At 41.8% G+C, this 12,844-nt stretch overlaps 1 protein-coding gene across 1 annotated transcript in view; it reads right to left on the minus strand.

Annotated features, from left to right (window-relative positions):
• The window catches only part of EPC2 (enhancer of polycomb 2), a 51,641-nt gene that overhangs the window by 18,089 nt on the left and 20,708 nt on the right, over positions 1-12,844 (minus strand). The window contains exons 3-6 of the mRNA XM_075430806.1: positions 6,046-6,191; positions 2,642-2,848; positions 1,691-1,839; positions 1,437-1,569 (exon numbers count right to left, since the gene is read on the minus strand). Coding sequence (XP_075286921.1) covers positions 1,437-1,569; positions 1,691-1,839; positions 2,642-2,848; positions 6,046-6,191 — 635 coding nt within the window. The remainder of the gene's footprint in view (positions 1-1,436; positions 1,570-1,690; positions 1,840-2,641; positions 2,849-6,045; positions 6,192-12,844) is intronic.

Below are 12,844 nucleotides of genomic sequence, written 5' to 3' on the forward strand. Positions count from 1 at the left end.
CTGCAATTAATGCCTGTATTAACTGCAAAAAAAAAACCCCAAATCTTATTCTTAAGTAGTCATTTGAAATACCTTAACCCGAGATGGATACGTTACTCAGTACTGCTGCCTGCAGTGCAAGGTGCTTATGACTACACCACTATCTTTCATTTAATTCTACTGGAACCACACAACACCAGAACAAACAAATGCAGTCACAGCCGTGGTTAACTAGGATCCTTCAGAAAAAAAGTATTTTAATTCTCTTCTGCACAAATATAAAGACTGTCCTCAGAGGAACATTACGATCCGATTCAGTGCCGGACCCGAACAGTGAAACTCGATACAGAGCTCCCTTTGATGTATTTTTCTTATTATCTTTTTTTGAGTGGAATATATTTCTTCATGAGACAAGGAAAAAGAAAACCATTACAGTTCAGCTTTTCTAGCTGTGGATTATTCTTATATTACTACTTCTCCAGATGCTACCAACAAGGTCAATTATAAGATCCCTTGGGTTTCTGTACAGATTAAAAAAAAGAAGTAAAGGAAGACTGTCAAAGTAGCATTAAGTACAGCATTTCACAACTTCACTGGTTTTAGAATGACAAAATAACTAATGTGTGACACACAGCAACTCAAGTCTTTCATCTTTCTGCACTCATTCTCCCAGGGCAGCCTTCCATCCCTTTGCAGAAACTAAAGGTTCCCAAACCCAGCCACTCTTTCTTCCACCTTCCGATGTTTGCTACTCACCTAACACTGAGGGCCAAGCAGCACCAGATGTCAAAATGCCTACTCAGTATTACTGAGAAGCATACAGGCCTCAGTAATAACAATTACAAATTCCACTCAGTGTTTTTGAAAACATCAGCTGCTTGCAACTCTTTTCAGCTGTCAACAAGATGCAACAGCTGCGTTCCTGTGCCTGGAAACGTTACTAATCAAAGACCACCTCATCAGTTCAGGATAGTTCCTAGAACCCTTTGCCATTCTAGCCGTAATTCAGCAAACCCCTGTATTTTCAGGACTACCCTTGCACTGAGGGTCAGACAGCACTCATGGACAACCCTAACTGAAAATCGGTGCTCTGGTCTCCCTCTGAAGGGAGAAGGAAAAATAATTCCCTATACTTTGCAATCTCGTGGAGGTCCTGAGGTCCACTTAACCCCTTCACGTTTACACCACCGTACAAGGAAAGAGACAGAACTGAGAAGGAAAATGAAGACTACTACAATGCTGCTGTATACAGAAACAAACAGAACTGCCAGCCAGTCCTTTTAAAACTTAGGTGGCAAAGACACCAAACGTTAAACTGGAAGCAAGCATAGCAGTCTCCTGGTCTCCTACCTTCAAGTATAGCAGCCTCCTACTCAGTTTTCCAATGCAAACATCTGCAGGGTGTACCCAAAAGAACGATGAAGCCGGTAACAAGAGACTCGCAGCAGTAAGCTTACCTTAATTTTACATTCTTGAACTTTGTGATGATTCCCGTTATGAAGAGTGGATGGAGTTGTGCTCATCTCTTTTTCAGGTCGATTAAGCTTTACTTCATTGAGGATTTCACCTCCATAATCACCCAAATGGTACCTTAAAAATACAATTAAAAATAAAATAGTGCATTTACAGGAGGTGTTTTCAAACCCGTTGGATGAAAATTAAAACCCTGGCGGTATAAAAGACTTCTTAAAGATATAATTTGCAATTTTACCTTTTCTCAACAACTTCTAATGTTAAATGCAATAGCTCGCGTTTTGTTTTCTCTCTTCTCTTAATCATCTCCAAAATTGTTATGGCTCTGCTAAACTCTCTTCTTAATTTCAACATCTTCTCATAAGACGCTTCATCGTTCTTTCGATTCTATTTAAAGATTAAACACATTTTAAGTCAAAAGCAAAACCTGTGAGGCACAAATAGCAAAAAAAGTTACATAATGCTGCTGCAAGTGAGACTCATACAAGTACACTCAGAAGAAACTTATCCCAAAGCATAACGTAGCCAGCTGACAAAGCCACAAAAAGCAAACAAATCCGAACTTTTAAGGTTCAGTTGAAATAGAACTTTTCAGCCATTGCCCCCCAAGCTTTCTCTGCTCAGATCCCCTATCAACCCAGTGGATGTCTGTCAGACCAAGGACTTCAAGACTTGGTTCCTAAACCACTTTTCCCACCTTGATTCAGCACACAATAAGGCTGTGTATACAGGTATACAAAGTTGATCTAAACTGCCAAGTAATTACAGTTATATCTGTTCATATCTATTCACGCAACAAATATAAAGCCTGAACTGTTTACTCCATGGCAAATGGAATATTGCTTTCCCCTTTTTCACAGAAGGGGAAGTTTGCAAGCTAGCAAGTCCCGCAGCTGCTTGTTTATGTGCCAGCACCCATATATTGCCCTTTGAGTTTCAGCTTCCTAAAAAATGGACAGGCTGTAAATTGTCTATAGGGAACTGATGGACTACACATCGACCACATCATTCAGCACGTTTGAAATTTAGCTGGGCCATCCAATATCGCAACGTTAAGAGAGACAAACAGATCAGTACCTGTGGATACCAGAGGACAGATCCTGCAAGATGCTGGACAGGAATCAAAATGATTCCTATCACTGCAAGACTTAAAGTGACAAATTTGAAACAGTAAAGTCTGCCAAGTTACCTTTCTCGTCTGCATCTTCTCCGTTCTCCTCCGGAAGGCAACGTAAGGGTCGTTGTTGGTGGAACCATCCCTCTTTTCCTGTTTAATTTGGGGGATGAGAGACGGCCCTCTGCAATTCTTACGCTTTCTTACCCAGTAGTCATATACAGCCTTAATAAGGTAGTCATCCTCATTTAGCAGCAATTTAGCTTCCTGAAGCGTTACGAGCTACAAGAGAAAATTCAAAAGGTGCACTTGAGAGGGGGGTGGGGTGGTGGTGCAGGGAGAAAGTCACCACACATTCACATCTCTTGTACACTTCCCAAATAAACTTCTTTTCTAGCACAAGAGAGTAAAGGGAGGAAAAAATATTGATCTAAATTGAAGTACTTCATCCACCAGTTGGTCCTCCTAAGTCAAATATACAGCTCCCAACTTTTCTGACTTAGCATCATCATCTCTCAGAAGCTTTCATACAGTAGTCTAGAACTTCATCAATTTTTTATAAGGTCTGAAAAAACTGTTTGAAACAATTACAAGCACAGGATATAAATAACTTGCTACAGTCTGCACATCATGATTTGGGAATCACTTTGATTTGACCATTTTTTTTTTTCTAAAAAAACAAGTTTCTTATTGGTCAGTCGTTATTAATGTACGATTCTTTGCGGTTTAATTTTGACTCCCCTAGAAGACATTTTACTGTAGACAGAATATATTCCGAAGTAAGCTAATTTCTTTATTTTTCCCCCAAATTGTTTACTTTGTGAGAGAAAAGGATAATGACCGTCCCTGTTTACTACAGTCCAGAGACAAAGACATTCACTTCTTAGGTAAGTTATTTCAGTAGCAGGTAGTTAAACACAAGTGATTAAATAACTTTTTTTTTTATGTTCAGCTTTTTATATGGAAATCAGAGTCTAAATAAACACAAAACTAATCATTGACTAACCAGTACATTAGTTCAGCATGCTCATATCGACTTAAACCCATTCATTAAATGAAAAGCAGAAGTCAGACAGCACCTCGTCTTCCCCGTAATCTGAAAAATATCAACTGAACAACTTAAATTTGCAGTTTTGCAACATATCAAATTATGTTACATCTTGTCCCTACACTAGTATAAGCAGAAAAAGAAACAAAACATTTCAGAAAAATAAGGATATCCTAAGTATAACCACTGCTACTGTGTTAGTTCCAGCCAGAACAGAATAAAACCCTTGCAATCTACAATAGAATTAGAAAAACACTGAACTGTTTATAAAAGAAAGCCAAAAAAATAAAACAAAAAAAAAAAAAAAAAAAGAGGTCACTAATCCCGCCGTGTTTATGACCTCATGCAGCATTAAAACAATCATTTTGCATCTGTTCTACCTAGAATGGACATGAGCCTGGTTAATCAAACACACATACTCATCAGCATACCCCATCTACATGTAAAAATTTATATAATTCTGTGTGTGGCTAATACACAACTTAAACATCATCCCATCACTGTGAACATTGCTTAAAAATAATTTCAGCCTTGTTTGTCCTTTGCTCCCTTTTCTCCATTAACATTTCTTAAAAATCCGACTCTGCCTTGAGTACATAGAAAAATCAAATTTTGACCCTGCTTCCTTGTTTTCGCAAGTACCACCAGTAACGTGGATGCAGAGTCCCTCTATTCCTCACTTAAATCAATTACCAGCATGCTCAAGAGTAAGGTCTGGAACCCTCTCCATGGCGAGGCAGGCATTCCCACCAGCACTCCTGCATATTTCAGAGGTAAGCCATGTACATACACTGTACGTGCATTGTGCAGTAGCCCCAAGTGGGATCTGAGAGCATTATAAGCCCATGTGGGGAAGTAATCTGCCAGGCAGCCAGACTTCTTTGTTTCTCAGGCTCCAGTACCCCGCAAGAGTCGATTTTCTCTTATTATCCCTAACACAGAGCTCAGGGCAGAGCTACCCAACATCAGCTGAAAATTTTGTGAAGCCCAAAAGCAGGACAGGAACACACACACCGCAATCCCTGAAGACAGGCAGAAAATACTACATAGGAAGTCCCATAAAAATTTCATCTGCAAAGAGGGATTTCTCCTTATGCATGTTACCTTCAAGGACAAGCCTATGTTGTAAGAATCAACTACAATGCTTCATGTACATGTAAGATCTTTTCTGTCATGGACTTCCTTAAATAAGCACTTTCTGGTTCAAAATACTCTTCACCTCTCTGTAATGCTTCAGTGTCATTTACATTTAAGGGAAAGGGGCAGCTGCCTATAGAGAAATATCCATATTCTTATAACATTTTACAAAAAAAACAAAACCCTTTCAGTTCTTAAATTTAACTTCATTACTCAAACAATGCAAGATAAAACCAGCATAAGAAGGATGCAAATTGATCTTGAAAAGTGATAACTAGAACTGCTTTAACTGAAAGCCAAGACAGGGGTATGTACATCAAAGCTCTGAAAGATCCGAGCGCCACATATTCAAAAAGTATCATCCAATGTACTCTGCAATTATTTTCTTCACATACCATCATCTTAGTATAGTAAGAAATCTTTACCTAATCCTTGTTAAAGTTTGTCTAAGATTTAGAGACTACAACATTTTGGTCTCTTAAGACATGACATTGAACTAAATCAGATTCCTGCAACGGATTTTTCAGTCCCACAAAACACCCACCTCGCTGAGAAATAACTCTACCTATTTCAAACCTGCCTTTCAGAAACTGATTCTTCAGATGTAGTTTTTGCATAACGTTTTTGGCTTTAAGACCCTCCTCCAGACACCGACCTCCTGGAACACTTCAGGAACTGACTATCAAGATACCGGTACCCTTCTGATAAAAAAGAAAAAAAGAAAAAAAAAAATACTAAATAATACATAGCATGTGCTTCCTTCCAAAGCAAGGAAAGCAGCCCCCGAGTCTGAACGGGAGCGTAACTTACTTCACTGCATCTGTGCAGTTTCTACTACAAGGGCACAATCGTAACAAACACTTTGTTTCACTGTCTATGCTTCTAAGTTTCTGAAGCCAACCTCCACTAGTACAGACTGAAACAAAGAATCTGGATTCTCACATCTGTTTATAGCCAAATCTGCGCACCTACCACTTGCCGCAAGCTTCTTCCATACCAACACAGGTAAAGCAAGATGTTGCAAGTTGTCCTCTCTAACATACTGTGGTTAGAACTAAAATTTCAAAATACCTCCTCCCAACAAGCTCCCGAAGCTCCCTCCCCACCTGTTTAAGTTACCAATATTGACCATAAGAGACAGTAATGTGATTTCTGTGTAACTGCAAACTCACACAAAGACACTTACCCTGTTAGTCTGAAATAAACAAACTGAAAAAACAACCAAAACCCCACCCAGAACCACCTCACCAGAAAACTCCAAAAACCTCAGCTGTTTCTTAACACAGTACAGTACCTGACTAGAACTGGCTTTTTCGAGTCTGTCAACCATTATTTCAAACTGCAGCGGCTTGATTTCCATCTTCCGGTTCAGTCTGTTCAGTAAGGTTTCATCCTCCGAGTCCATATCATAATCCGGCTGTTCATTGTCCAGATTGAAGGCTGAAACAGAAGTACACATGCACAAAAGAGTGAAATGCTTGGTAAATAACATAATACGGAAACACAGAAGCATGCATCTGTCAATCAGAAATCAAAAATGATCGATAAAATTTCAGACTAGCACATTTCTGCCATAACACCTTTTTATGCTAAGAAGTTCCCCCACGTAACAGCTGCAAGACAGTACTTCGAAGTCGCTTGTCTCCGACTTCCAATGGGGGGAATCAAAGAAGTTTCATTTTGTTTTAAGTGGCTTGAAGGGGTGACAGAAAAAAAAAAAGACAGCGCTTTAGTTTAAAAAGTTACCACAGAGGCACAGGAACTCGAACATATCTTTGCAAAACCAGAGCAAAAACGCTTCTTAATGCTGTTATAACACAGCTCCTCCAGAATATCATTATAAGATTTTTAACAATTTTTCAGTGTAAGTGCTTTTTTTTCCCCACTTACACTGAAGTTCCACTCTAATCTCAGTTGCTCATTTTAAAATAGCTCAACAAACCTATAGTCTTCAAATATTTAACAGGCAAAACTTGTTCCTTTTTTTTTTTTTTCCTTCCTGTAACTGTGTGACGAACTGTAAAAATGCTAGACCAGTCCTGTGGGAATTGTTACTTTTTCTCCAAAACCAGCTCAACTCTAGATGTAGAACCTGAACATTCCTCCACACTCCCCACACAGGAAGTTCCTGACGTTACAGCAAAGCTCATGTCTTTTATCGCAGATTGTGCTATTCATTTTCCATGCCTACACAAAGGTTCTGGGCCTACTGAAAGCAAAGGGACATTATCATTCAGATAACAGCAGAAACTAAATTTTCCAACAAGTATGTGCAAATTGCACACAACAGCAAGAATTCTTAATATGAAACACTAATTGTATCTAAAAAAACCCCAAAGAGGTGAAACACTAACTACAACATTCCAAATAATTCAGTCAACCAGTTACTGTATTAACAGCGGCGAAGGCTTGTTGAAATATATTCTATTCCTGTTAGACAAACAGCACCATCTTCTCGTTATGCTCTTAACTCACGGCTATAATCTAAGTGTGAATTTAGTAAAAACCTCTGCTACGGAGCTTCCCAGTGCGCTTTGAACGGACCTTAAAAACTTGGAAGACCAGGAGCAAAAGAAAAATGCTCCAAAAAAATAATCTTTAATGATAGTATCTGCTCTCCCACGGTCTGAACAGTCAAGGAACAGGCGGTAAGTATGTCTCAGACTAGCCCAAGACCATTCTTTCTGTATTCCAACGCAACAGATTAGCTAAACCACTACCAGCATTTAATCCCTTTGGCTGTGCAGGGAAACTCAGTCACACACAGCTGAGAAGTGCCAATTAGCAGTCCCACGCCATTCGGAGCTGCAAACTGCGGCCTCTCAGCAGAGACAGTGCTCAGCTGCACTAACTCTGACAACACCACTCGGTCAGATGGCTCCTCCGGCCTAACACACACACTGTAAGCATACTGTAGAAATTTATTTCAAGAAGTAGTTAATAATAATGGGCTGTAACTATGTATTAAGTGCAATAATTGATATTAACTCAGTAATACAGGTTGCATGGCATTTGAGTTGTGGTTTAACCCCAGTCGGCAACTCAGCACCACGCAGCCGCTCGCTCACACCATCCCGGGTGGGATGAGGAGGAGCATGGAGAAAAAGAAGAGCAAAACTTGTGGGCTGACATAAAGACAGCAAAGGAAGAAAGAGTAATCATACCAGAATACACAAACCAAGTGATGCACAATGCAACTGCTGACCACCCACTGAACGACGTCCAGCCTGTCCCCGAGCAGCGACCTGCCCCCCTCAGCCCCCCCCGCAGTTTATACCCCGAGCACGATGACGTCTCGTGGCATGGACTATCCCTCTGGCCCGTGGCGGTCAGCGGTCCCAGCCAGGCTCCCTCCCAGCTTTGTGTGCACCTCCTTGCCCCACAGAGCCAGGGAAGCTGGAAAAGTCCTTGACTTCCTATAAACATCACCCAGCAACAACTAAAACATCGGTCTGTTATCAACAGCATGCTGATACTAAATCCAAAACACGGCACTATACTACCTACCAGGAAGAAAATTAACCCTCTCCTGGCCAAAACCAAGACTACTTGTTGACACTGTCACTGGGGATGTGACCCACAGCACTCCCTCTAACAATTAACAACTATTAAACCACAGCTTACTACATTGGATCCTGCTTCTTTCGTAGCAGTCTGTAGAAATCAAAAGTTCTGAGACAAAAACTCACCCAGATTTTTCTTTTTTTTTTTTTCTTCTCTAAATTCATAGTTCTGTAAAACTGCATTAAAAACATCACCAGAGGCAGGACCACACACTGGAGAGAAGTGAGAGACTGTTGCAGCAGCTGGGGTGACTGCCACGCGAAGCTGTTCGAAGAGCTGAACAGGCAGTGACGAGCCGTACCAACGCGCTGGCTGCCAAGCATCAGTGCTGGACTGGATGAAGCCAGCCTGCTACACACCACCTTTAGCTCCTGGAAGCTTGGCTCCACCTTCTCCTGTGTGGTCCCGAGTGGAGCACAGAGCGGTGGCACCAACAGCACATCCCACCAGCCATACACTGAAAGGGGGTGAATTGTCCAACCCGAGCTGCACCCCTCACTCTGCTTAACTCCACCCCACTGCCCAACGTCGGAAAAAGCTTCTCTCACACAGCGCTGACCACCGTCCAAATGGGGACCGAGTAGGTCTGACTCCATCTGTTACTCACCGGAGTTTCAAAACTCTTCAGAGCCCTCTCAGCCAAGTCCAACCTTGGCAGTCCATATTTTTGCTCCTACAGAATGATGCCCGATATTGCACTTCCCTCTGCTACAATCTGTAATTCAACGACCTCTTAAGCATAAACTGCCACTTGCACCAGAAAGGAAATTGCAAAAGTTTCCTCCGCCCCAAGGCCATCCCCAGAGCCTACAAACTAGTCCAGTCCTAACGCACACTGTGAAATCACATTCACACAACTCTGCACAAGGGAGGTGGCCAAAATTTTCTAGACCAGATACTCCCATCATTTTGGAAGAGCTCTCCTAACAATCAAGCAGGTCTCTACTCCAAGACCCTGGTGTTTAACCACGTTCTCACAGGTGATGTGAGAATGCACAGAAATCCATTAACGTCCAGAAGAGGCACTGATTGTTTACCCTCAGACAGATGTTGATCTGGCACCCAAAAAGATGTCAACCTATTGCCTGTCAGTAGGTAACTGCATAATCCCCTGTGAACACAATATTTCAAGCCAGTGTTTCTAAACCAGAATACCACTGAGCCGGAGGACCTCTCTGGCAGGAAGGCATGACACTGTTCATCCATAACTGGTACGCAGTCCCAGTAAGCTTGCCTTCATTTCCACAAAGAGGAAAGAGTCATCGTGGAAAGTTCTTGAACCATACACCTTCCTGAACAAAATCAGACAGGCTCGAGTGAGATGCAACTAGCAGGAGGCACTAAGACTAGCAAGCTGAAAAGAAAAAGCCCAACTGTTTCATCGACAAGCAACTTAAACAACCAACCATCCTCAGGAACACACTATGAACATCAGTGGTAAGAAGGCGACCTCTCCATCTCACACAGAGAAGGCAGATTGCCGCACTGCCAGCTTCTAATGCGACCCTAAAGCACCAGGACCAGCTCAAGACACAGAGGGGCGTATGCGACCAGAAGACAAACAGGGAAGAGAAGTGGAACCTCCCCTTCTGGTGGTTACGTTGGTTCATCTGCTGCTGTGAACCACAGGCTAAGTAACATCTCAGGTCCACCCACCTTCATACACAGGACTAATCATTTTCCAATAAAAATTAGCAGTCATTTTGAGAATTCAGGAATAACAAACTAAGTGCTGAAAAACTGGAAAAAAATTCTCATTCTAAAAAAAACCCAATAAAACGAAACAAAACTACATCCTGAATTTCAGCTCTACAAAAATATTTTGACAAATAATCAAAGTGACAAGACAAAAGGTATCCAACACGTAGTTGCCAGGAACAAGTTACATCGACTAAGTCTAGTCTCATTTTCTTCTACAACAAAGACATTTGTACTGTGCTAACAACAGTAGCCCTTGTCACATACCCTGCTTTTCACACCTTCTAGCAATGCTTTAATTTTGCTAGCAGCGTTTCTCACACTGTTTGTCACGACCTGTAGTTACCCATACAGCTCACTTTCAAAGCACGGGGGTTGACACGGAGGCCGCAGGTTAACGACACTGAAGCAATGGAAGCAGAACTTGCATTCCACCTCCCGTTTCGATGCAGACAGGAAGGCCACAAAGTCTCAGCAGCCTGTGGAGGTCTGTGAGTCTCAGGAAACACACGGCTATCAGTCGTCCTTTAACTGCTGCGTGCAACCAGACGGAGTTAATCAACCCTAAACTGGCTTGCCACAGCTCTGGGACACTCATGGAAGTGTCCTCTTTCCCTGAAGTCTATCACCGCTCTTTGAAACATACCTTCAGTGACATCCTTAATCATCAGTTTTCTTCTTTTCCCAAGCGCTGGGTGAACTGTACTGGTTCCAGAACAAGCCATTTTTCAGCCGGGAGTTGGCCTCTAGTACAGCAGCTTGCTGGCTTCAAAAGCCACCACAAGACACGGGTGGTTTCTGTGCTGGGTGATGTAACTATCCATCACCATGCTCTGTGTTTGCCCCTGCCATGGCAACAGAAGAACTGTTCATCCACGCCTGCAAGAACTAGTGAAGACCCAGACCCGGCCACAGAAAGCCCTGTGCTTCAGATGACCTGCTGCTAGTTAGCATTTTAAGAACAAATCTGCCAGTTTATGTAGTTAAAAAATGGATCACCTATATCCCTTCCTCCTGGTAATTCCCGAGAGATTCCTGTGACTGACTGATGAACCTAGCTTTCCTACTCCAAAACTTCTGCGCTTCTCCACACGGCGTGTTTCTGCAGTGCGCTGTCGGACAGGGCCCCGGCGATCCTACCTTTCCTCGTACGAACGCTCAGAACTTGTTGGCTTGCTAATTACTGTTGCAAAACCAACATCCCAGTGACACCCTCTGCCACTCTCACCGCTCCCGATGGCGGTACCTGTCCAAGGGATTTGCTTTTGTTTACCTGAGCTCCCCTAGGAACCAAGTTTGCACTAACTTACAGAAATGCATTTTTTTTTTTAAAGTTACATTCAATTGGGTTTAACTTAACTAAATTCATTTCATTTAGCTAACTAAATTAAGGCTGTGGTTCCACAGTCATTTTCAGCTGACACAGGTGTGAGATACCACTGAAACAAGCAGTTCCACCAGCTTCCCTCACCAGCAAGCCACCTTCCTACCACCTCGCTTGTGCCAACACCAGCAATCATGCAATGAGGCCAGACAGAAAACGGATAAATATGGAGGCTCACCAAACCACCAAAGGAAAGATAAGCTTTCTGCCAGATGCCTTCCCTGAGTGAGCTCACCCGCGAACACAACTGCCACCAGAAAGGTGCTGGCAGGAAGAAAGGAATGGGCAGTGTCGATCCCGATGGCAGCAGACACATCTATGTTTACCAGGAGCAAATGAAGAACCACATCATGGTAATTCTATCCAAAGTGGTAATAAAGCAGCAAAACACCAGCTCAACGGCAAGCCTGTAGGACCTGCCTGGAACAGAGCTTCCAGCACTCCCCACCCGCTCCCACGTACCTCGGTTGGGGAGGAATCATGCAAATACCATACGCAGGCTGCAAACACAGCCCGAACCGATCCCGCTACAGCATCCTCTAAACACGGGGAACACACAATGAATAAAAAATGGGCAATTCTCAATTATGTGAAATGCATGCTTCGTTTTTTTTTTTTTTTAATTTAAAAAGAGCAACTAGAGTTCATCCCACACAACTTAATGAAGGTTCTTTGACCTGTATTTGAACTATCTGGCTGCTTTACTTAGGATAAAGCATTAGTTTGGTATTTTACACATAGCTAAAATATGTATATATATATATAAACAATTAATTTTTTGCTCCATTTTTACTGTTTCTGTTAGGGACACTAATTTTCTTACATCCACTTAGCTATAATTCTAGCCTAGGCACAAGTGTATTAACTTATTATCTTTGATGCATATTAATAACTTACAATACACTTCCATGTTACTGAAACCACAAACATGCTTGGAAAATTCTTAAGCATATTGGAATAATTATAATAGTTCAAGGCTTTTGTTTTATACTCAGTTCAAAGTCACCTGAGTTGGTGCTACCTAGGTCAACTAATACCTGCAACCATGCTTATTCATGAATGCCATTAATTCCATGCCTCAAAGAAATTAACTTTTATTTAGCCTGGTGGTTCCAAGCAAAGAATTACACCGGCAAAGTTAAAAATACTAAAATCCTTGGCTGCCAGATGAACAGCAAAAGATAATTTGCTACAAATAACCACCAGTAAGTACAGATTACAGTACGTGGCCTCTTGGCATCTATCAGTTTACATAACTTCCCTGGCCAAAGTAAGTATTGTTGCTCTTTGTGTTTCTAGCATTAAAAAAGAATTTCTAAGCAGTTTATGTAGCATAAAGCTGCCTTGCATCACACCTACTCCAACCAGAATATGTGGGAAAAATTATCTTGGAGCAGTGTCTGATGTTTATCTTCAGCTCAAATACCTTCTGTAATTCTGTCCAGAA

Source organism: Opisthocomus hoazin, chromosome 9, assembly GCF_030867145.1.
Source record: "Opisthocomus hoazin isolate bOpiHoa1 chromosome 9, bOpiHoa1.hap1, whole genome shotgun sequence".
NCBI lineage: Eukaryota > Metazoa > Chordata > Aves > Opisthocomiformes > Opisthocomidae > Opisthocomus > Opisthocomus hoazin.